This window comes from Schistosoma mansoni, chromosome 1, assembly GCF_000237925.1.
Source record: "Schistosoma mansoni strain Puerto Rico chromosome 1, complete genome".
Classification (NCBI taxonomy): domain Eukaryota; kingdom Metazoa; phylum Platyhelminthes; class Trematoda; order Strigeidida; family Schistosomatidae; genus Schistosoma; species Schistosoma mansoni.
In genome coordinates, this window is record NC_031495.1 from 57,273,393 (window position 1) to 57,300,358 (window position 26,966).

The 26,966-nt window shown below is 31.7% G+C and overlaps 1 protein-coding gene across 1 annotated transcript in view; it reads left to right on the forward strand.

Annotated features, from left to right (window-relative positions):
- Positions 1 to 26,966, forward strand: part of Smp_196370 (putative voltage-gated potassium channel) — a gene marked incomplete at both ends in the record, with an annotated part of 83,142 nt that overhangs the window by 44,634 nt on the left and 11,542 nt on the right. The window contains 4 exon segments of the mRNA XM_018794972.1: positions 8,590 to 8,784; positions 20,134 to 20,333; positions 23,007 to 23,256; positions 24,628 to 24,875. Coding sequence (XP_018649331.1) covers positions 8,590 to 8,784; positions 20,134 to 20,333; positions 23,007 to 23,256; positions 24,628 to 24,875 — 893 coding nt within the window.

The window sequence follows — 26,966 nt, forward strand, 5'->3', positions numbered from 1 at the left end:
TTACTAAAATCTCCACAAAACCCCTTCTGAGTATGATCAGATTGTTTGAAATGTATTGCGCTAATATATCACATAGTTCTGATAATCTTCGTTTTCTTATTAAACTATTAAAACTGAAAATTAATTAAGTCAAAATAATTAAATCAGGCAATAAAACTATCGGTAAGCAAAGATGAATTCAAACCTACAATACTAAATAAAACGATCATTAGAAAAAAATACAAAATTTTACATACAAATTTTACTGTCTATAATCATGTTTAGATAAAGATGAAATATTGAAATTTCATTCCCATCCTAGACTTATAATGTCTGTTTTCCAGGATCTAAACAATTTGAATACATATGGTTATGACAGTGATTCAATGAACAACATTGAAAAAAACTATAAAAAAAACACAACTCAGTTACCAATTTCATGTTATGCTCAATCGAAATAAATCTTCTAATTCTGATTAACATAGTCTATTGCATGAATTTAATGTTTTGCAAACTAACAATATGTTCTTTTTACCTCCTAGTATGTTTATAGAACCTGTTTTCTAAAGAAAAAATGGAGTTCTATCCATAAATATTATTATAAATATAAACGTTAGGTTAGTTACTTGACTAATAAAGAATATTATCATAGAGATTATATTAGTAGTTGTTGTGTTTATCAAAACTATAAAATAGTCGAAATAATTAATGTCCTTATTATCATATTTTAATAATAATAATAATGATAATGGAATAGACTCAATGAGCAAGTTTAAAATTGAGATGGGCAACTAATCTCTTAATCCTAATAAAACGGATATTTAGGATACAGAACTACTGTATAACTCTAGCTTAGCTTGAATTCATTATACTGTGAACAACAACTCTGAGATTGAGGTACATCCAACTGACGAGTCCCAAGCAGGACGAAACGCGCGTCAAACTGGATTCCACTTCTAGCCACTATCCATCTTTGCTTACATTATCATTTAGTTTGTTTAACGGTAATTAATTGTGTACAAAATATTATATACAGTAATTTATCTTACCTTCATCATTTTCTAAAGAACACAGAATCTATATATCATTTTAGGCCTTCTATAATCTGTATTTAAGCTGATTCTCATTATATATATATACTGCCGTAAAAATTACAGAAAAGCACGTTACTGTTTAGCGATTATCAACCATCGGTCATTATAGGTTAACAGAAGAAACGTTCTTTTGTAATATAAAGGATGATGAATTCAACAATAATGAGCGGTTCCTAGATCACAAAGTTTGTAAGTATTTCTTTTGAATCTCATAAAAATGAGAAAAAAATAAGTGACTTATAGAATAGTTTTGGGTAATGCCCTGATTCAATACAGTTCCTCATAACTTCCAATGATGTTTTCGTTTCCGTGAACTTTGCGTCCCACTCAGAGAGACTGTAGAATATATTTGTGAACAGCTTAGAGAACAGGAAGTAGTGTAGTGAACAGAACACGAGTGGGGACAATCGAATGTATTTAAGCAAACATTACAGACTATCTCAGTAAATTCTAATAACCATAGAATGGACAGTTAATTTGCAAATTAACAAACAATAGTCTCCATCTTCACTGTTTCTTCTTTAATTCCATTGCTCATGCATTTTCCAAACGATTGCGCCTTATTTCAGTTCTTTCCTCATCGGTCTTCTGCCAAAATACATTCTGTCTGACCCACACCATATACTACTTATATGGATATAAGTAGACCACACCACAGTAGTAACTACAGTCCCTGTGGAGACCATCAAAGAATTACTACTAAAATGTACTATGAATGTACATTTCAAATTCAATGGTGAAATTTACAGACAAATAGATGGTGTCGCGATGGGTTCACCCCTAGGTCCCATATTGGCTGATATTTTTCTCGCGAAACTAGAAAACGACCCACTCACACGACAGATTGAAAAGTTTTCACTTTATTGCCGATATATGGACGACACGTTCATTATTATTGTACCTGAAGTATAACGCAAAGTTCACAGAAACGAAAACATCATTGGAATTTATGAGGAACTGTATTGAATCAGGGCATTACCCAAAACTATTCTATAAGTCACTACGCCGTAATCATGTTCATCCAAACAGAAAAACACTAAAAAAATAAGTGCCGACTTCAAATTCTTTTATAATATTTCCGACCAAACGATCGGATAAAACAGTTATAACCAATTACTTTATATTCTGTTCATATTCTTTATCACGAAAATGGTTTTTTCAAATCATACTACAAAATGTTGTTTGATTGAATCATTCTTAAGGTAGTGAAATTTACGATTTGTATAAAGCAATATAAGGTATTTCATTAAATATATGGTATCAAGACACTGTTTCAGTATAATAGAATAATCTGATAACCCCCTGACTATGTTACATTATTCTTAGTATATACTTTAGTGGCTCAATTCATTGTCTTTCATAGTAATAAATGTTTAGGGTATCGATGGCATAACTCAAGTGAATTTAAATACTACTATCAGCTGATGCCTTAATTTCAACATATTCGAAAGATGACTATCCATGGTCAAATCGAATAAACTAAAGTTCACAAAGTGACTGATTCTAATCGTTTAAAGATCCCCATCATATTAGAAGACTAATATTTGAACGAAGAATATTCTTTTCGATAAATTCTCTTCAGGTTCTACAATTATATATCCAAATTAATAATCGGAAAAATGGCCAGGTTAAAGGCAAAGTACATCGTTTAAAGCATATAAATTTAGGATTGTCAAACCAAATAGAATAAAACTGTTAATGTTGATATGACTCATATAGAATGTCAACTTGAATCTGTATGTCAAGTGAAAATTTAAGATCTGTGATCAGAATAAATATGCGTCAGATAGGGTGAGAGAGATATAATAGTGCAATTGCAATTTGATCAAGTGGAAGATTAAATTGTGTGAAAAATTAGTGAGACGTAATAAGGAGGGATCAATGCGAAGTGAATGAATTTTGACTGATTTTAGTTTTAACTGGTGGAGTGAAATGAACTCTTCACTGTGATTTTCTATGCACTACAAACATGAACATTTCATTCTTCTATTCATAAATTGTATCCTGCTGACAGCTCTGTGATTTTCATTGATTTATGTCCTGTTTGCTTGTATTTGTAGGTTATTTTTGTTCTGTTTGTAATTTAAAATGAATTGAAAATCATATTGATACACTTCAGATTAAGATTCCATTTACTTTTGCTCAAACATTTTGCATAATGTATCTGTAGTATATAGTACAATGTCAAGCCTGCATGAGTTATTCTAGGCAGGAAATAGAAGCAGAGAAGGCGAGGGGACCAACTTGTTTTAATAAAGTGTGACTCACTTGAGTCCCTTTCGGGATTCCATGCCGTTACACTGTGTTGTAACCAAACAAATTACCTGAGATCCTTTTGTACAACCGTTGATCTCTGAATGCAATTAGGACTTAAATTTCACAAACCATCACGTTCCTTCATGATCTTAGATACATCTTACCGATGAATGATGACATTGGTCAACTCTTCCAAATACCTTTTTCACAAGTAATCATTTTCACTAAAATAAGAATTGATAACGAACGATCATCAATAAATAATCTGAAATCTCATATTTTATTCTTAGTTTCTGATTTATTACGGTGGAAGAAACAAATGGAACTATTAGAAACTTACTTTTTGGCATACAATCGCCTGTTCTTTATACTGTTATTCTACAGAAAATTCCATAAAGTTATTATCGGTCAATGAAAAAAACTTGAAACTGGTCAATTGTTTGGTGGCTTAGAAATATTTTGTTTAGAGAAAACAAACTAAACGATATATATTCTAACAGAGATAATAATTGAAATGGAATATAGTTGTCTTATCTCAACATTATCTGAATTCGCCTAATAATTTGAAGAACATTTTTAAATTCTGTATCCTAATCTGTTATGAACTAAGTACTGCTTGTGAATGCATTACTTTTCTACCTAGTGTTGATTGAAATATATAAACCAGTGAGCATCATTTAATCACTCCGCTCCACGAATAGAAATAAGGTAATTTCCATTACGGTTGTATGAAAGGGATTCGGTTAATTTCTTGACTCTACTCGTTAAACGTAACCATGACACTAATTATCCTCCTGTAACCAATTCCCATAGATTTTAGTGTATTAGCTTTGTTAATCAGTCACCTTGATAAATCGCAACGGTTTGTGAAATCAGAAGGCTATAAGAAGCAGCAACTACAGTGTATTAGCGGATAGCACAGACAACAAATCTACAAGCACATCAAGCGGATTTGGAGCAAAGAGGCGAATATGTGTGCAAGTGAGCAAATACAGATGCCAATTTATCGTCCAATCAAATCAAGGCGCAGCGAAGAAAAGGCTATTAATAGGATTCGAGTACATATATACATACGAAAGAGAATGATTTTTCAAGAGATATTCAAGCTATCAACATTTTAGCTAAAGAGAAACATGTGCGTAGGCTATCACACGTTTATACAGATATGATAGCGACCATAATTAGTGTAATGAAATAGATGAGTTGTTATTGTTCGAATAACATTTTCTGTTAAATAAGTTAACAAATGAGCTTAACAAAAGTTCATCATAATCGAAATTAATTGTAGAAGAGTTGCTATATTATAATCCTGTTTCAGTAATGTAAATCACAGTATGCCAATGTCACCAAAACTTTATTTAACAATATTATTAAGTGATGTTGCTGGTGGACGGCCTATGCTCCTCCACGAAAGGTAACAGGCGTAAGTAAGTAGGTAAGTAATCAAGTGATGCTGATAAAATATACTTCATCAAGTTCGTGTTTTATTAATGATTTATTATAGTTACGAAGTATAAAGTTTCTGTTTAATTGAATCTAAGAATAGAATTTACTTTTACTTAAACAGTGTAATCAGTTATTCTGTTATTCATTCACAACTATATTATTACCAAAAATGACAGTTTAAGTTGGACAATAAAATCAAAGTTAGAGAGAAGACATTAACTACAACTATAGATTCTTTAAACATTTTCCCATAACGTTTAATGCTAACGTTAATTATGGTACGTTAATTCTCTTGGACGTTTTCAGTAAATATACATTGGTATCTAATACTTATCCATTTACATCCTAATACTTGATCTGAGTGAAGACGACTAAATATTCTTGTTTAGATACTTAACTACTACAAAGCGTAAGTAAGATGTGACCACATGAATTGTCAACATATTCTTACAATTAGTTTGTGCTATAGTACAAGGTTAGCAATTTAAACCCACAAGAGCAAAATTGCGCATAACAGAATAAAACGAATAATAGGAATACAGAATAATACGAACGTCAAAACAGTCCTATTGTACGGAGCTGAAATGTGGAGAACTACTACATCCATCGTCAAGAAGGTAAAAGTATTTATAAACAGTTGTCTACGCAAAATACTCAACATCCATTGGCCGGATACTATCAGCAACAGCGTTGTATGGGAGAGGACAAACCAGCTTCCATCTGGAGAGGAAATTAGGAAAAGACGTCAGAGGTGGATCGGACATACATTAAGGAAATCACCAAACTGCATTACAAGGTAATTCCTAACTTGGAATGGTGAAGGGAAGCGGAAAAGAGGAAGGCCAAAGAACACATTACTCCGGGAAATAGAAGCAGATAAGAAAAGGATGAATGTTAACTGGAAAGAACTGGAAAGGAAGGCTCATGACATTGTTGGATGGAGAATGCTGGTGAGCGGCCTATGCTCCTCGACGAGGGGCAACAGGCATAAGTAAAGTAATGTAAGTAAGTAATCTAGCACTTGTTCCCGATACATTGTGCTCATTAAATCATCATTATAAGGAAATATTTCAATCAAGTGAGCTACAATATTTACTGTGTGGATAGTAGAAAGTATAAAATAGTATTTTTTGTCATTCTTAAGTTGCTGAGTGCCCAATTAAAAAAATGGCTTATATAAGTACGAATTTGTTGCTTCAGTATTCGAGATTACTTTAACAAAAAATATAAGAACTTTATGTATAGAGAATTCGGTTAAATGCATATTAAATATGAGGTTAGAAATTCAGAAACATATTAGGTTGGATTGCAACAGAAGGAAAAACTATGTTTACCGATGAAGGGTATAAAGTATTAGTCAACTGATCAAATTAACAAGAGATTAAGTATGTTAATCTATATATTCTTGTGTAAGATGTAAGAACATTATTAGTTTTTAGATCATTTTATAACAAGTGAAGCTTCAATCGAACAGGACAACCATGATTTAGGTATTCTCTTCTAAAGTTTAATAATTCTCAACATTCTGATGATTAATCCACTACTTCATGAAAACATGTTTACAGTATTATTGATTTGGTTTAATATTAAAAGCTTTGGCCACCAAATCAAAAGCACAAAGAATTAATCTTGTTCATTCAATTTACTAAAAAGTCCAGAAATTGAAAAGTACCACCCTTCTTATGAACAAACATTATTAAAAACATACCGTAGAAAGATATAGATCAACCTAACAGCTTACTTAAATACTATGAGTAGTAAAACATCGGTTTTACGAATACAAGCTACGTATTCTAGTATTACAATTTATAATTTCTTTTTTAAAAGCGGCATTCTGGTATTTCACAACTTTCTGTGTTATAAACTGGTTTTCTAAATACGATGAATATCATAAAGAGATGAATTCCTTGTCATTTAGGATATTAATAAATCTTGTGTACCATGGTTCCAGGTAATAATTGCTTAACTTCACTTAGAGTGCAAAATTATTGCCCTATAGATAAGACAAATGAAGAAACTGAGAGTGTTCCTAAAAAAAATTTAATTTTTAGAATAACACTGAACAACTTACAGATTCCATTGTCTTATATTTTCATTGAAAATTCATTAATGTACAATGGAAGTGGAAATCCGTCTAAAATAGCAAACTAGACATTTAATACATAAATTCCTGGATTATGTTTTCTGCTCTTAAAAATGTTGCTTGTGATATTGAATTTGAGTTACTGAGATACAACAAAACAATAAACTCTGATCTATTAATCATTTTCACGTTGTCACATGGTTGTTTCGGCAAGTCAACTCACTTGTAAAACTATTAATTGCCTGAAATTACCTTCAAAAAACAAAAATTTGAAAAGTATGATAATTCATTTAAAAATTAAAGTATTTTCGGTCAGATTATAATTTATGGACGTTTGAGTGACTCTAAACAAACCTAGAGAGTATCCACCTAATAACTAGAACCAAATGAGGGTTATAAAACAGTGTGAGAAATTAGAATTATGATTCACAGTTGATAGTTAAGGTTAGGAATTAAATTTAGGATTTTTTCATCACGAACTGATATCGGCTAAAATGCCGAAACCCTATTTAGTCAAATGAATTTCTCGCTGAAATCCAAGACCTGTTATCTTATACCTGATTGGTTCGTCCATAAACTATAGTCTCGCCGTATTTTTAAATGACTATGTAAAACTTTTTTTTCAAAATGCATATTATTGATGGGTTGATATGTGAGTGACTTTAATCTTGAATGTTGAAATGTTCTGTCTGATACATACATCTCATTAGGATGTCACTTCTAACAAGTTTTATGACAGAAACATTTATTCATGATGAAATTGCTACTCGTATTACCTTTTTGTTTTACCTTTTCTCACCTTGAATTCAAAATCACTAGTCACAAGATCAATGAAACAATTGTTAAAATGATCTATTGTAACACATATATTTGTTAAGTAAACGATCTATGAATGATCAGATTGAGACGAAGTCATAAAACTTAATTTAACTCTGATAAACTTAAATGAAATAAATATTTATTTTCGGGAAGGGGTTTTGTGGGTATTATAGTAATTTTAATAGTTGCATTCATGAGTCAATTAAAGCTAGACCATCATGGAAAACCTGGAAGCACTTGACGGCCATTTGGTCCTAGTACAGGACTCCTCAACGATCACGTTCGCGGGATTCGAACCCAGAACATACGATCTTGCGCTCGAACGCTTAATTTCTAGACCACTGAGCAGGGATCCAACGGTGTTAATGTCCAACTTCAACCAATCCACGAAATTGAGCCATCGTCCACCGACTTGTCCTGGGTTCGAATCCAACGAGTGGGATCGTGGATACGCAGTGCTCAGGAGTCCTGTACTAGGACCAAATGGCCGTTCAGTGCTTCCAGGTTTTCCATGATGGTCTAACTTTAATTGACTCATGAACCCAACTATTAAAATAATTATTGATGTTGCAAACTATCGAGTCAGGTAAAACACTGAAATAAGTAGTGGAAGTTGTTCATATTAAATTCAGATCAATTGTATAAAAATAATTATGATTGTTATCCACACATATGAATCATAGAATGTTATGGACCAGATTGAATGAACAAATTTCAATGGATAGAACTCAGAATAAATTGTATAATTCACTAATATCGGCAACATTGATAATTAAAGTAATCACAGTAGAATTGTCGTTAATTATATATTGTGCGCTTAAAATTGCTTCACAATTAAACTGATTATATCGTGTCTGTAATAACTTGACAATGTATACAATTATTACGTTTTTTTTACATTTTATTACCTAGGTTGGCTAGAAGATTTAGCAAGACGGTTAAAGTCTCCTTTTCAGTTGAATAGATCAGGTGGACCTACAGAAGGGTCTAAATATTTTACCGCATTATATTTCACATGCAGCAGTCTAACATCCGTAGGATTTGGTAATGTTTCAGCAAATACAACAAATGAGAAGATATTTGCTATTTGTATCATGCTTCTTGGAGGTAAGTTTTTTTGTAACTGTAAATATATTTATGCATTTTGAATTGTTTACATTATAATTTTCTTTATCAATTCACTCACTGAATACAATATTTTTTTTTTGGAACTGTATATTAAAACCGGATTAAATTAAACCAGTGTAAAGGGAAATCCAAAATTAATCCTATTAAACTTTCACTTCATGAAGAGATTAGCAGAAAATGCTTTTAAGCACTGTTTCAGAAGGGAAAGATTCTTTTTAATCAACACGGAGTGTAAACGATGTATTGTGAAAGCAATGACATGAAAAAAATACGTGCTTTTTTGGTGCTGACTTCACACAAATGTGATAATAATGATAATAATAATCTTTCCTTCTTTTCTTCAATGTAAAACAAATACTCAACTGTGCGATCATATGACATGCCAATATTCATGGAAGAAAGAATTTTTGTGCAAATTATCTCCAAATCATTGGATTGTAATACTACTTCTTCGACATTTTACTGAGTTTGTAAACAGAGTCACAAGAGTTAGAAGAAGATAATTATGTAAACATTTCTTGATTCAAACATTTTTGTATCCATAGTTTTAAATTTTAGTAATGAAAGTACTCTGAGATTATGGTAAGAATAACAATTGTAAAATTTAAAGAGTGAAATAACACATATAAGGAGGTTTTTTTGTGGAGATCTGGTATTTTCATAGTGGAAAGCGTAAGTCAATTGAAGAGATAGAAACTCAATGAAGACAATTGGTGAACGGTTGCTCAACTTCGTGGATTGGTCGGAGTTAGACATAAACACCATCGGATGCCGGCTCAGTGGTCTATCGGTTAAGTGCTCTGGCACGAGACTGGTAGGTTCTGGGTTGGAATCTCGCGAGACGAGATCGTGGATGCGCACTGCTGAGGAGCCCCACAATAGGACGAAACGGCGGTCCAGTACTTCCAGGTTTTCCATGGTGGTCTAGCTTCAATTGACTCACGCTTTCAGCATATAAGGAGATTATAAACAAAAAGCATTTCATCCTTTATTTTATCGAAGTATTCTTCGTTTATACTAACTACTTGTTTATTAAGTAATAGGAGAGATAAAAATGTCAAAATCACTATTGGTCATCAATACTGTTCAGTTTAACTCCATAAAAGGTTAATCTTTATGTTAAGGCGATTAATCGGCATCGACATTTAAATACAGTCATTCAGTAGCCAAATAACTAATATTACCATATTGAAAGTTCGGTTATAAATAACTTTAAAGTGATGAACACATTATTCATGATAGATAATAAGCCACCTAGAAGTAAATAGATTGCATTAATAAACTTTGTTTATAAATACCTAATTACAAACTTTTATATAAATTGAAAGTAAGTAGTTTCGGCTTTTCGATTGACAGTGAGAATCATCAGACATATTCGAAGAAATAATTGAGTTAGAAATTATTGGAGATTAATGAGATCACATAAACATATCGGTGTTAAACTATTTTTCAGTCATGATCAAATGTTTACTTCAATTATAGTATGACTTCAAATGATTTCATGAGCTAAAATTGTGCTTTGTGAAGATGTGAATGTACGTGTAAGGAATTCTCAAAATGTTTTTAGATAGGAAAATAATTGACTAATAATTGGTATTTATATGGTATGAATATGAATTCGGTTCAAAACAGTTTAAAACAAATATTGTTTCGGATCCAACGTTTTTAGTAGGAATAAGTTAAGGAGTAGTAAATGATGCTTTATTACTTCGTTAACTCATTAGTTATCCAATGAAATAATACCGCTAACCGTATTCTTTCCCGTCTATTCGAATTTATTGAATTAAAACAAATTTTCAAGGCGTTGGTTCTCGATTTTTATTGAATATATTTTCAAAGATTTCATATTCTTAGAAGTTAATTTTATGACAACTTTTTATTAAATGTACCCTCTTAGGTGTGCTGTTCTTCATCTTCCTCTGGTTTAGGAAGGAATTAGGAACTTTTTGAACACCTTTGTATTCTTATATCTTTCTATTTAACTGTCTCGATGCATATCCCGTCTACTGAGTACTAGAGTCAGTACATTCGACTAAGTAGAACCAGCTTGTTTTTCTTCAGGAATTGTATCATTAGCGTTTGTCATTGATAAACGTAATCAACTATCCATGTAGGCACACACTTTAAAACCATGAATCATTGGATTTTCTCCCAAGTTTTCCAATCATTAATCGAAAATGTAGGTAGACATTCCAGTATCAATTTACTTTTGCTTTTCGTAATTTTTCAAGTTAAACTGAATTATTTATAAATCTTGAGTGTAATTCTGTTTCAGTCTAACTCAATCGATTTATCTTTGGTTTCCGTGATACTTGATTTAGCTCTGTTCACCAAATAATTAATAACTGTTACAATAACTGATGAAACGTGTACCTAAATATTTCTGAATATTAACTGAAAAATATGGTTTCAAGTCATCATTCTACCTACTTTCAACTAGTTAGTTGAGAAGCGATACGCCTAAATATCTAGTAAACGACTAAAAACATCCAAATAGTTCTATGAGAAACTGAAAAAATGCCAGTGCCCAGCATTATTTTATCCTTTTCAATATGCGTCTCACAGATCGTATTTCTTTAATTTTCATCAAATACATTACTTCATGTCTAACTTATTTGTAATAGGGTTCAATAATTCTGCCTAAGTATTTTGTAAACATTATGTTTATGATACAAGTTATGGATATCCCACATAGTGGATAAAGTCTTCTTTGAAATTCTGGACGATTGATATCACATCAATAACTATGCAAACCGTGTTCAAATCTTGATATAACTTAATTCACAATAAATTTGAATTTACTACCAGTAACTGAATATACTTTCTTGACTAAGATATATTCTAGAAAATAATTGTAGCAACGACGATTATTTTATGCGGCTATGAGTTTGAAACTTGTAAAATGTTTGTTAGTCCAGAAACTATGAATCATTTATTTTACACATCAATTGTGTATAGACAATAAAATTATCAGTCATTCGATGAACAAAATACTAATTTATTTTGGGGCCCAAACTTCTATACAGTTGATATTTTGTCAAAATAATTTCCTTCTATACATACCAAAAGGCGTCCATTATGTGAATTATGAGAATTCGTAGTTTATTTTCATTATGTATTAGCATATCTAACTGTTTCCCGTCGTTTGTTTTTGTTTTTAATTATACACCTATAAAATAAATACAGGTTAAACTAATCACTTGCTAATGTTTTTCAGTAGTGTATTACCTAAAAGAAGAAAATATCAAAAGTTCATTCTCATCATCACGATCTTAAAAATAAAAAAAATGACATAACAATTACAATTTACCCAAATATTAATTAAATCAATTCAATCCCCCTATTTTTATTCAGTTACTTATTCAGGATTAGCGTAACCTTAAACATACAGTGAATGTCTTCAAATTTTACAGGAGTAATGTTTAGTTCACTTGTAATAACATTAGAAACCACTTTTCAATGTACTATATATCTTTAATAGGTCGCTTTTCAAACTGACAGAATAATGAAGAAATCTTTTCTGTTGAGTTGATTACTTAATTAATAAAATAGTTGACCAAATACAAGGCTAAGAAAAAGTGTAAAAAACAAATGGATATCGAATAGCTATTTAATTATTTTTATTTATCAGAAGGGTTTTTTGTGGAGATTTAGTATTTTCATAGTTGAAAGCGTGAGTCAATTGAAGCTAGACCACCAGGGAAAACCTGGAAGCACTGGACGGTTGAGGAGTCCACAATAGGAAGAAACGGCCGTCCAGTGCTTTCATATTTTTATTTAAATAATTCTGAAAAAAAATCTAGTTTTCCCGTAAAAAAATATCTTCTGAAGAATCAAAATCTCTTCAGCTTAATCCTAATATGAATGAATATTCAAACATTGATTGTCTGATATTGATGTAAAAGAATAATTACTGTTTGTAATAAATGATAATGGTGATCAATGTTATGAACTGACTTTAAAACGATAAATGTATTATTTATTTTAGAGGTCTTTCAGAATATCTCTTCGGTTATTAAACCATAGGGTCCAGTCAAATACATTGCTTGTGGTACATTGTACAGTGAAACCTAACTAATCACATATTTAGAGGACAATTGAGCAAAACCATCCACAATAATAAAGTGATAAACAAAACTAATAGACGCTCAGAATGACCAAAGAAACTTTATAGTCAAACTAGCTCGGAAGAAAAAAAACAAAGGACTTATATGAGCCAGAAATCTCTTACATTTCACAGCCTATTTGAGATTTTCATGATTTCCGATAAGAAATACACTAAGTAGCATGATAAATTACCATAAACCATGATAATTGAGTTCATTTCATATCTTATTCAAAGATTTCATCATTGTATTACACTGAATAAGGTAATAATAGTGGTCACCCACGAACGTACATATAATGTAACGCAGGACATTCAGGTCTCTCACCTACCATGATACTCAACTAGAATTTCATGTTTCTCCTTCTCAACTACAGTCAGTGTATGATACTTATCAGTCATCAATCTATTTCTTCGGTTAGTTATTTTTTGTCTTTTTATCTTCTCTATAACTTTGAAAAATCAATATTGATGCAAGTCTTTAGTAGGTTAATGATATTATTTAATTAGTTGGCTCTGTGAAGACTTTAGTCTGGTTTCTAGATAGATTTACTCGTGAACTGCCATCACCAAAAGAATAATTTATATATATTTGGAAAATAAATAAAAATGATACAACAAACCTATTAAAGTACTTCATCTTGCTTATTTAATAACACTACCTTTTACAGTATTACTGAATGAATGAGGAGTTGATTGAAAGGCTAGTAAAAATAGAATTGACGATGGTCAGTAATCTTAAATTAGAAAGAGTGATGTGGCATATTTTGTATAAAAAGCAGACGCTAGTGCTTACATGTATGAAGAATAAAATGTCTCGAACTGTGAAATCATAGCTCAGATTCATATTGGTCATTTAAACCTACATTCTTCCTAATGATTATTTGTCACACAATTTTATATTTCGATAGTTACTCATTTCTTTTTATTTAAGCTAACTAATTTTTGAGAAAGGATTAAGATTCTACTCATAACCATTCATCCTTGTTTCCCCTCCCCCAATATAAATGGATTTCAATCACATTTTTATGTCTCCTAATAAAATTTATTATCAGTTTGACGCTATGTAAACTGCTATGTGGTAATGATAAAACAATAAAAAAGCGATAAAAAGTAACCGTTTCATGTGTACTTTCCAGTGAAACAAAGTCTCAGTTTGCTTCTGTAAATCTCCTATTTAATAGAAATGAATGATTAAATTCACGTCCGTATACATGAAGATGGTAGTGTGTCCATATTTTTTTTATCAATATGTATAGGTCTTTCAATCGTTGGTAAAATAAATAATTTTTTGAAATAGTGATTTATTGATTACTGGTTAGCGTTTTTTCGCAAGGTTGCTTTCTATGAGATGAGAATGGTGATCCTAAGTCCACCTCTCTTCCTTTATCCGGTTTTGAGATCAACAGTAGCTCTAGAAGAGCTACACCTAGAGGCGGAGTTATTGATTTATTGATAGTGAATAAACAAAAACCAATAAACAGTTTTATTCTAATCTAATTTCTCATAAATTAATAGAAAAGTCATGATATTCGAGTTCTTTTATTGATGAAAAATAATTAACTAATTTTTTCTTCAATTTATAATAGCACCGAATCAATGGTGTAACGAATGAGAACACAGTTGAGGACAACGGACTATGTATTCAGTATAAAGTATAAAGTTCTTTGATAAAATACAAAAACCATACTCTATTTGCAAAATTTTCATTAATTGTCCCAGGCTTCATTGTTCCTGGATTTCAACAACAATTCCTTTCTATTCCTGTTCTTCTCGATCTTCTCAATCTTCTACTGCCAGTTATTCTATTCGTCACTAACGATATATACTACTTATGTCGATATAAGTAGCCCACAACACAATGGTATAATAAAAAAAAATCAATGAATAAAGTTTTTTTAGTTCTAGAATAGGTTTTAACATTTATTATTACTAAGCATTTTATCATGTCACTCAATCCGATAGTTTTAGAAGATTTTTTAATTCATTTATTTAAGCTTCATAGCAACTTGTAACAAAACAATCAATATTTATTGATTTTATAATAGATTTTTAATTGAAAATGATACATAAATAATCAATATCACATAATACTTTAAATAACAAGTGTAAAAAGATATAAAGTTTATCATTCATTACTATAAAGATTGAAAATAAGCCCACTCTAATTTTCAACTATGTTTAGATGAATTATGTTGAATTACATTTTAAAAAGAATTTTTCAATGTAACCCATCTTTACCTTGGATGTAGTCAGCAAATTGAAATGTTTAAATTTGACTTGTTAAGTTTACTTAGGCAACTATTTCAGTAATATAGGTTGAGACTTTTCACAGACTACAGGTTATATATATACGAGTTGTGTTATTGAAGAGTAGTATTGTGGTGTGGTCTACTTATATCTACATAAGTAGTATATGGCGTGGATCAGGCATAGAATGTATTTTGGCAGAAAACCGATGAGGAAAGAACTGAAATGAAGCGCAATCGTCTGGAAAATGCATGAGCAATGGAATAAGAGAAGAAACAGTGAAGATTGAAACAATTGGTTGTTAATTTGCAAATTGACTGTTCATTGTTTGGTTTTCAGAATTTACTGAGATAGTCTGTAATGTTTGCTTAAATACATTCGATTGTCCCCAAACAGTGTTCTGTTCACTACAGTATTCGCAAAATAAAGACCAATTTCATTGTGGACTACTTTAATTTATATATTTTTAATTCTAGAAATCTCAGTTAATTTAGATTATTTATGTAAATGTTAAGGAGTTCATTAATTTTTCTATATCCACTAATGAACAACTAGTAGGATTTTATTTCTGTTAGATAATAATTTTAATCTTAAATTTTGTGTAAGCAATATAAATATACTTCTTACAAATTGAAGATCCCCATTTAGATATCAAAAATTTAAGCACTGATATGAAATATTTCTTTTAAATTAGATTTGTGGAATGATACCACATAAACCAATTGATGGAGGATTAAGATGGAAAAGAATCAAGTTTCCAGGTCTATTTAAGTGAACTTTTATTAGCTACTGTTGAATATAGACGATTTCTAGATGCGATAACCAAAATTAACACAATTCAGTATACTACATGAATTATATATCTAGATCTATTCTACTTTATTTGTACCTATTCACTTCATTTTAATGTAGTCATAATGTGATAAATAGTAAATAGATATGTATTTATTGGTGTAAGGCTACACTATTTCTTTTTTTCAATCTGTGATCATATGTAACTGTAGCAATAGTAAAATTCTCAAAATCTGACCTTAATATTTTTCTTGGACTCACTCATATGTAGAGGTGTTTGATCAAATATCCTCTGATCACGGTTAGATTAGCAATTCTGAACATTTCCTACAGTAATCAGTCAGCTCAAATTTCATACATTACGTTACATCAACTTATAATTTGAATATATTTTTGCATCCTATCATCGTTGACTTCTAGTTTCATTGGCTTTATTGTCATCGCTTAAGCAGATATTCGGACAGCAGTAATGTAAACTTCTGAGGATCCGTTGTTCTCTTCATAACCACTGAAAATAACTAACTGACACTGGAAACCAACCTTACACTTACATAGTCGGCGTCTTCATTCTTGTGTAATTAGTAAAATTAATAAACTAAATGATCTTTGTTTTCAATTCTCTTTTGAGATTATTTCCCGTAGTAAGGTTGTGTATGCAGACTTCTGATCAGTCGTATATTACCGTGAAACAGCTGTTCAGTTCTTCCTTGCTTTCAGTAGTTGTTTAACCAAAGTTAGTTCGTGATATGAAACATTAAATTATTTACATGTTAGTGAGCTGACCTTATTTAATTAGCATTGAACTCTTTATTCCAATGTAAACCCAATAATTAGTGTCAAGCCATAAAAAGGAACTAATTAAAAAAAATATGTCTTTGCTGAAGTTAGATTTCTAATTAGCTTGTTATCTTATTCTTTTACCAACCAACAAATTTTATAGCACGAACCCATATTTTGTCGTAGAGAGATATTTTTATGGAATTTTACATCTACAAAGTATATTCTACCAAAGCGTTTCCTCACAATACTGAGTACAAGAACAAACGTTTCACCCTATACGGAATTTTTTTCATGAATCAGTAATTTTAATAGAGTGAGAAAAATCAGCAGAATTCTTCGGTAAAATGTAAAAACTATACGTTCAGTACTTCATTTGGAAACCCTCTATGAATTGCCCCAAACCAGCAAAATCCGTTCGCGTTCTCCTCGATTCGATTTTCCCAAGCTTCTACTACCAGGCATTCCACTTTTGGTTGATGTTATATACTACTTGTGTAGACATAAGTAGCATACATCACAAGGCTATGTATTGCCTATAATAATTTCGACTTTTTAAATATATATAAGTGTTCATGTTTAGCACTAAACACAGGCTGGCATCAATTATCCACTTTACAAACTATCAAACGTTGACAAAATAAAAGTATAAGACTGTAAAATAGTTGGAATTATTACTATTTTGTCATGATCTCGTTTCATCATTATTCCTTACCTTTTCCGACTTAAAGTTTCACATTTCTTATTACATTGAAGATAATTCAACGGAATGGTATTGCTAGTAATATTTTATTGCATAGAATAATTCTTAAGTTCATTTTGTATTGTTAGTTTGAATCATTCCATTGATGTTTAGAACTGCAATTGATCAGTCTCTTATTGACATATGTTTATACTGTGCACAATGCCTCGATATTGTCTTATTTCACAAGCATTATAAGCAAAGATGGATAGTGGCTAGCAGTGGAATCCAGTTTGACGCGCGTTTCGTTCTATCTGAGACTCGTCAGCTGAATATACCTGCTTCTCAGAGTTGATGTTCACTCTGGGACTCGAACCCAGTACCTTTCGCTTCAAACACCATCGCGTTTTCCACCCAGCTACTAAGTCCTGATAGCCACTTGCTTGTGCAATGTAGTGAAGTTTAAATTCACTTGGTATTGTTTGTCTGAATCTTGCCATTAAAGTTTATGTTGTTTAAGACGGATGTACCAGATGTTATTTATTTTGTGTCGGCTTATAAAAATAAAGTGAATGAGATTACTGAAAATTGTTTTCTGACTGTCATTGAAATATCGTTTGAATGCAAACCGGATGGTGAAAATGGATCTTTACGACTTTTTTCATCGAATGCACATTTCTGACTATAATTTATAGGATGTTGTAGTAATGGAATATTGAATGTGTCAATGATATGTGTTAATTCGGTTTGCTCCAATGTAACTCGTAGCTGAGTACTCGGTTTTTATTTACACTACGTCATGCTCACATAGGTTATTCTAGCCTCTGGATAGATCGATTTATTCATCCTTCCCAAGCCACACTTTTAACCTGTCATTTATTTGCTTATTAAATTTGATTGCTTTTGTAAGATCGTACGTGTGTTAATTACTTATCCTATTCATCATATGTCTTTAACTCATTTTTGTTTAACTATACATATCGAGTCACGCTTGATTAAGATGAGTTGGCTCACATGCCAACTCCGACTCGTTTCGTTTTCCTGATTGTCCGTTCAGATCAGCGATCTCATGAAGTATACGTATCCAAAATCCATTCTCATGTCTGGCTTATTTTGATTCATTTATTCACTAACGTGAGTTAAGTCGATGATTATGTACCAGGAAAGGCGGCACGTATATCTCGATAGCAATCAGCAAACGATCTAAATGCAGTCAGATACTGGGCTACTAAAACTTTAATGGTATTGTAAATGAGAAACCTATACTTTCCGAATTCTTTCCAGTCGCTATCTGAAAGTCTAATTCAGGTGACACATTTATGTGTGACATTGTGCTATGCGGATATAGTTCCCTATGTTTTGGTAGCTTCTAGGTTAACTACGATCACGGTATCAGAAACTTGAAATAAGAGTTTTTCAAAAATTCCAAAATTATATTGTCTCTCTATAAACAGATCAATGAATCTACTGGTCATTGAGTAGCGCTTGGTTCATTTTAATAACATTATTGTTCTTTGTTCACCAAGGGTTTTTTTGATTATTTTTATCATGCTCTAAATATGCTGCTAAGGATTGGGATTTTTTTAATTTCTGAAGAACGATTTATTTCACCTCAATAATATTACATTTTCCTTACAGTAATTTGTAAACCTTCCAAAAGGACAATTGTTATGTCTTGGTTATAATTTATAAATACAGGGATATTCTTATTTTCCAATGTATTATCATATTTTCTTTGTACGTCTTTCGAACACTTCAATTATACCTGAATTTCGTCCTGATTATATCGTTCAGAAGGACAATGAAAGCTCCACGACGATCAAACCATCCAGCTTAGACAACAAAACTCCATCAAAGACAACTATAGGTGTTCTAACGATTAAGTAATCTGGCTAAAAAATGTTAACACCTTTAGAGTAAAAATATATCTAATATTAACGGACAGTAATTTTAATGAACAAACTAATATAAACCCACTACATTTAGTTGAATTTTCAGTGTGTTAACTCTGAACAGACCATAAATAATATAATATGAATAATGGTGAATAAATATCGTAATCATATGTCAGTATACTGGATGATTGAAGTTGGTTGACAAAATCTATGGACCTATATTTCATGGTGGTTCCTCATAGTCAGAATGATGTAGCTTCATTTTTGATCGGAATGATGCTCCAGTAGAGTACAAAACCGTTTCATTCATATTCTAAGTGTATGAAGTGGACTCAAATTTCACCGTACTCATAAAATCAATAAAGATTGCAGATCTTAATAGATGTTGATAAATTTAAATCAGTGGCCACATTATCACTTGATCTTTAAAACTTTGTCGTCACTAAAGTAGTAGACAAACATGATGTAAGTCATTACCCATTGATTAGTGAATTTAACGCCCCAAAATAATTACTCGAGAGAGAACTAGGTTGACAAAAACATTCTATTTCTCAATACACTTAAGACGACTGAACGGAATGTTGTAGTCCCGAACATTTTTAGAAAATTGTACTGATATGAACATAATCTTTATGGTGTTAAGTGAATTTTTGAATCTCATCGAAGGCATGAAACAATCTAGGTCAGATTACCGTTGAAAACCTGAAAGCTCTGGATGAAGGTTTCGTTCTGGTATAGGACTCCTCAGCGATCTAATTTTCCTACTCATTGGGATATTACAAATATATTATTTGTTTATAACGAATTTGTTGCATCAATTTATTTAGCTCTTATGCATGCTGCAGTTTTTGGCAATGTCACTGCTATTATACAACGGATGTATGCACGTCGAACAACTTTTCAATCAAAAGTTCAGGATTTAAAAGAATTCATTGAAGTATATAGAATACCTAAAACACTTAAAAGTAGAATGGAAGATTTCTTCCAAACAACGTGGGCGATTAATCGCGGAATCGATGTACCAGAAGTAGGTATTTTGCCTGCTATTATTTTATTTCTTTCCAATTCATAAATTTTATTTCCATAAATTATTTTAAACAAATGTAAAGGGGTTGCGCAAGAAGTTATACGTTAACACCGCTTGATGACAGCTCAGTGGTCTAGAGGTAAAGTTTCTGCGCGAGACCTAAGGTCCTGAGCTCGAGCCCCGTGTGGGGGGTTATGGATGAGTACTGTTCAGGAGTCCTATACTATGATGTATTTTTTCAGTGATGTTCTAGCTTATACCGACTAATGAACTTAACTAATAAAATATAAAACAATCATTATTTTAAATACACTTCGTAAATATTTCTCACCGTCAAGTCACTTAATTTGTTAATTGATGTGAACAGAGAATCAAGAAGCCTTGACAAACTACGGAAGCTGTTTATAGGGACGGTATTTCATTTAATTCAAAGCTTGTAAAACAATAACATTTACTTATGTCCCTAGTCTATTCTACAGATCATAAGCTTTCGTTTGATGTATGATTCATTGCCATAGCATTTTCTGTTCCAAAGCTATTGTAATTTAGATGTAATCTTTTGTACCCTATTTTCTACTCTAATCCCTCGGTTTTGGACAGAATTGTATTTCCCCAATTGTTGTACGTTGTGTCATCTATTCATTCAAGTATCTTTCTACACTAATTGGAAATCAAGTACCAGATCGGATTTTGGGATAAATCACGTAGTGTTCCAGTGTCTTGTCTTCTCTCTCGCGCGCGCGTGCCTGTCAGCCACTCAAGTGGTAGAATAGTTTCCATCTCTCTACCCCACTTCGAACTCACGCATACTAGCCTCAAGGTTAAGTCAGTCAGCCTATGGCGTCAAGGTCTTAATCTACATTAGACAAGTTAGCCTCGGCACGAAAGTTGGTAGACAGATCAAGGACGTAACATTAATGTTAAACTCTGTTGATTCAACGTTTTGTTCCTAGGTGTATTCATTTCACTGTAGATAAATCGATATATTTTGTATTGTCAGTCCTCCAAATGATTTTATTCAGCAGCACAGATTATTCATCACGAATTAATTGTATCAACATCGTGAGATCATAAATTAGCTTGGGAGACGTTGACTACTAAACAACCATCTAATAGTTTTTATTAAATATATATCATGGTGCTTCTAAAAATTTGAAATAAGAAATGGGTCTACTACTTTTCATGAATTCTGAATGATGTTTGTAAACAAAATAGAAATTACCTTCCCATCGATTTAGGAATTTACATTAAGTTAGGTTCACTCTTTTTGTCTAGATAAATTAATAGGTTAGTATAATTTAATACTACTTAATAAAATGGAAATGTTATGAACAGTGTTCTGGCGATAAAAGAATAAGAACAAATAATACACTCTGTAAAGTCGAGACAATAGTTTTGATATATGCATACATTGATAAATGAGTAGGTTTACAGAGTTTCCAATAGAAGTCGCTAGGTATCTAGAAGTACCTAGCAACGATTAAGTTAGCTCCGTACTTATCTCTGTCTTTAAGTAACATTTAATTAAATTTTGTTTATGTTTAATTTGGCAAATTATTCTTTATAGGGACATATAATTATTTAAATTACTATCTTCTGGTCTAGTTGAATTAATAGGCCGATACCGGATGGTCGCTTAATTTAACGTACCCCAATAGTTTGGTACATGTAGAGTTAAGTAAGCATTGAGTAACAATATATTTTAAGGACTAGTTATACCATATAGCTACTGAAACTAAATAAGGGAGGGCAATATTCCAACCTGATAGCCAGTAATTAAAAGTTGACTAATTTAATCCTCATGCTGGAGTTCTACAATGAACTCAAATGTGGGACGATAGAGAAGATTTCTTAGAAAATGTAAATCACTATGTACATACACAAAATTCAACTGAAGTAATGTGACAAATTATGTATCAGATAACGAACAAATAATCAAGTATAGACATGAATGTTTCATAGAAGTTTCATGGTTATCAATTATTATGAGAGGTTTATCAAGATTGTTAGATTTTTGTAGTTTACATCATGGAATAATCTTAGTTGACCACGAATAACTGAACAAATGTTTTGTTTTATATTGGGACTCCTAGGTAGGATGTATTCTCAAGTCTACTGAAAATCGAAATCAGTACCTTTAGTTCTTGTCAGGAGCACACAACCTTTCGACCATTGAGTCGGTATCGAATGGTGTACACTTTTGACTTCAATCAATTCCCAATATTGAGTGAACCTCTTCCATTGTCACTGGTGGGTAACGGTTTGACATTCAATATACTCGGACTAATATAGCTCTCGTGGGAAGCCGGGACCAGTTGGGTTAAGAATGCAAACTACTGAATGCCGACTCAGTGGTTCAGAGGTGAGGCACCTCCAAACAGAAGTGAAGGTACAGATCTCAATCTTCAAAAATCTGGTGCACGGGCTCTCCCCGAGGGTTCCACGCTAGAACGAAACATCTGCCTAGCGTTCCCTAGAGTCATATAATCATCTAACCAAGAACAATCTGTAATGTGAGCTTCTATCCGTTGTAATAAACTGGAAAAAATTTAACTAAAGCTTTTTCCTAATCATGTTCAACATTGTAAAGTTAGTATACATCTTGTTGTAAGCTATCTGTTTATTTTTGTGTTTGTAAATATTATCTTAGACTACATTTTACTATTTGAATAGGTGTTAAAAATTTATCCCGAAGAATTACAAGGTGATATTTATTTACATTTAAACCGTGAAGTGCTTGGCTTGAAAGTATTTGAAAAAGCTAATCGTGATTGTTTAAAATCTTTAGCTATTAATTTTAAATTAACATTTTGTACACCTGGTGAATATTTAATACATACTGGAGATATTCTACGTCGTTTATATTTTGTATCAAATGGATCTTTAGAAGTATTAGAAACAGATGAAGTGGTTGCTTTACTTGGTAAGATAAAACAGATGAAAGTTTGATTTATTGCCTTTATTGTTACTCAATATGTATTATAATCACAGTATTTGTCACCTCACAATTGTCAGTTTAATGTTCTATCCAGTATATAGTTTGATCAATATGGTTGTTCAAGCAAATGTTTTGAAACAAAAATGAGTCGCATGGAAAATGGTTTTAACATCATTGAGGGTTATCGATTTTATCGATTCGGATTCTGATTTATATCATACTAACTGACTACATCTTGGTTAAGTCGTTTAGGAAGATTCAGTAAATTTGATCACAGCTTACGATACGGAATGATCAGCCCTAGAATTATCAGATGAATAATATTAAGAAGCTGAAAGATTTATGAGATGGGAAGTATCTACAACTAGAAAACTGATAATATCAGTCACCTATTAATTGTAAGGCAACGATTTAGAGGACTTACACGTTCCAAAGAATGAGCAAATGGAAATTACATAATGAGAAAAATGAACCTATGAATTAGATAAGCTACTAAATAAAACAATATTCAAAAAAAACTGTTAAATAGGAGGACTATAGAATGACTGTACAACATTATCAGACTATCTCCCACTACCTTATTGCGCAATTTATTCAATGCGTACTGATAAGCTAAATGCTAAACAGATAACTATCTGTGTTACATCCATTCTGTTTGAATAACTTCAACATCTCTGAAACCGTGAAATGACAAGGAAACGTTTATGGAGACCCATTCTCCAAATGTTATAAAACGCTCCTTATGACACAACTGTACCATAACGTTTCCGCGAAAACGGAGGTATCTAGTATTATTATAGTTACCAATCATAATAAACATGCCGCTTTGAGTCTAAAGTTAAATGTCTATAGGTTATTCTCATCTTTACTTAAATACTGGTCACTCTAATGTAAAGATAAACAGCATTTCATGTACGTTCTTGATTGTACGATAAAAGATCTTTGCTGTGAATACTCCAGTTTGAAGAAAATGTTCAGTAATGGTTGACATAATCTAAAGAGCAACTAAAAGGTAGTAATTGGTGAACAATCGTAGCAGTTGGAAATGCAAAATTCTTATGACGGCTCATTGTTCAAAAGATAACGTTATCACAGATGAACCAGAAGGTTATTCGTTCGAACCTGTTATAAGCAGTAAACACTGTTGAGAAGTTTCCAACTACGATAAAATCAATATTTTTTATTGCTTAACTAATATATATTTATGAAATACATCCATGATTGAAGTGCCTCCATAAGTGATCAATCGAAGGCTATATGAACATTTAATTTATCTTAGTTTTATCATAGTTACTAGCCAATACAGATAGTAATAAAAATACTTAAAACATATGACCTTTTGTCTTTCTCTTTCAGGTAAAAATGACTGGTTTGGTGCATTCTTAGAAACTGATATGCCAATAAATGGTACAACTAATAATGTATCTTCATCAACGTTCCCAATTATACGTTCAAGATGTGATGTAAAATCATTAACTTACTGCGATCTACACTATATAGATTTAGTTACATTAAGTGAAATATTAAATCAACATCCACGTTTTAAAGCTGAATTAAAAAGTTATTTATATGAAGATTTATCATTCAATATACAAGAAGGAGTTGTAAGTGTAGACTATCTAGTAATTTTCTGTTTTCTCATGTATTAACACTATATGAATAATTAATTTAATTTGTCATAGTGTAGTGAACATGAACACAGGCAAGGACAACCAAATGTATTTTAATACAACATTACAGAATATCAAAGTAAAATATGAGAACCATTTACTAATACTTCATTTGTAAAATATATCTCTCAGACTTTGTTGTTTCTTCATTTCCATACCAATCACGGTCTCTTCTCTTCGATTTTCTTAACCATCTACCGCCAGGTATTCCACTTCTGATTGGTGATACATAGTACTTATACCTCTTGACATCAATAGCACAAACCAAAACAGTTCTTGGAAATTTTCAGCAACTTCACAATAGTGAACAATCGTAACCGCATACCGAAGTACATTCCTATTTATGGGATAACATCCCATCAGATAGAAAATAATTATTAGTTTATCTTTAATTTGATGACATGAATAGATCAATGTTATGCCACCATTAAAAACCTGCAAGCAACTGACATCAAGGCCGTCGGATGTTAGCTCAGTGATCTAAAGGTTGAACGTTTGCGCACGAGACCGATAGTCCTGGACTCGAGTCTCGCGTGCGGGATCGTGGGTACGCACTGCTGAGGAGTCCCATACTAGGATGGAACAACCGTCCAGTGCCTCCAAGTATTCTTTGGTGGTCTAACATTGATCTATTCTTGATATCAACATAAACTCAACAATCTCCACAACCCTATACTCATAATTATCTTTAGTTCATATAAAAATGTAGGGAAAACCTCAGTCAATTACTCAAATAATTAGCTTTCGCAGATTGTTCTAAGACAGATTTTTTCAATGGTTGTCAAATGGTGATGGATATTCGTTACATATAGTGTTGTAAGTTCCCTTTGCGACTTAGTAAGTAAATCTTTCATGTGGAAGCGTTAACAAACTGATTTAATTAAAGATAAGTATTTTGGACTATTGGTTATCTAAACATAGAGACTTCAATGTCTATCTCATTTTAAAGTTGACCATTATTTAAAATCGCGATCTTGGTATCACAAACGTTTAAAACCATTAATGAGGGACTTTATCAGCATACATTCATATGTATGGAAGCCAACCTTCAAATTCAAGTGAAAGCACCGAACTTCTGGTTTTAAGTCATGACCGTTAGAGTTAAACTCAATTAATCGTGAGACTGGTTTCGGAAAACGATGGATGATAGCAAAAAATCTGAACCAGTGAAATTAACTACAAAACTCACTTGTCTTACAGAGTTTTAGTCACAAACTGATGAATATTCTCGTATTAAAATTAAACTGCTATACAGTCCTCCCCTCCAGTTTTTAATGACTATCTATGATGTAAACTGTTTTTTCGAAAAAGGTTTTCTATTAGTGAACATGAGTATTAGTTGTAATGCATTTACTTACATACTTTCACAGTCTGAAGATAATATTCAATGGTATTGTGTAGTAAATCGTTTGAATCAGATTTCTCGATGTTTAATTAAAAACATACATAAGTTCACTGAAATTTGATATAGAAGCTCGGAATGAAAAATATCCTACAAAAATGCTTCAAATCACAAAGAACTAGGCCAACGATATAAAGTGAATTTGAAACGATTGATCTCATCGATACTATAATTCAAACCTTTTATGGCTTACCAACAGCCAAATTCATCATACATATTGTCTATCATTTTCAGAAGTTCCAGATATACTAAATTGTATTAACTACACATTCCTTAAACAGATGGCGAATAGTTTGAACTTAATAGACTGAGTTGTCAAGTTGATACAAAAGTTTATTTCATTGAAATTTCATTCACTGGGCTGGATGATTTAGTGTGCCGCAAAAAATGAAACTCCACTAAAATCATCCATTTGAATTGCATATCTTCACCATTATAAAAACAGTTTTTTTTAATAAGGATTAAGGTCTTAGAGGTTGATCATTTTCTTTTTTAACATCACTTGATATGTCTTTGTATTTCACGAATGTATGCTAAACGGTAATAGTAAATATCGTATATTTTATTATTTGATGATTGAAAAATGAACAGATGTTATGACATGTTACAATGGTAGTGTAGCT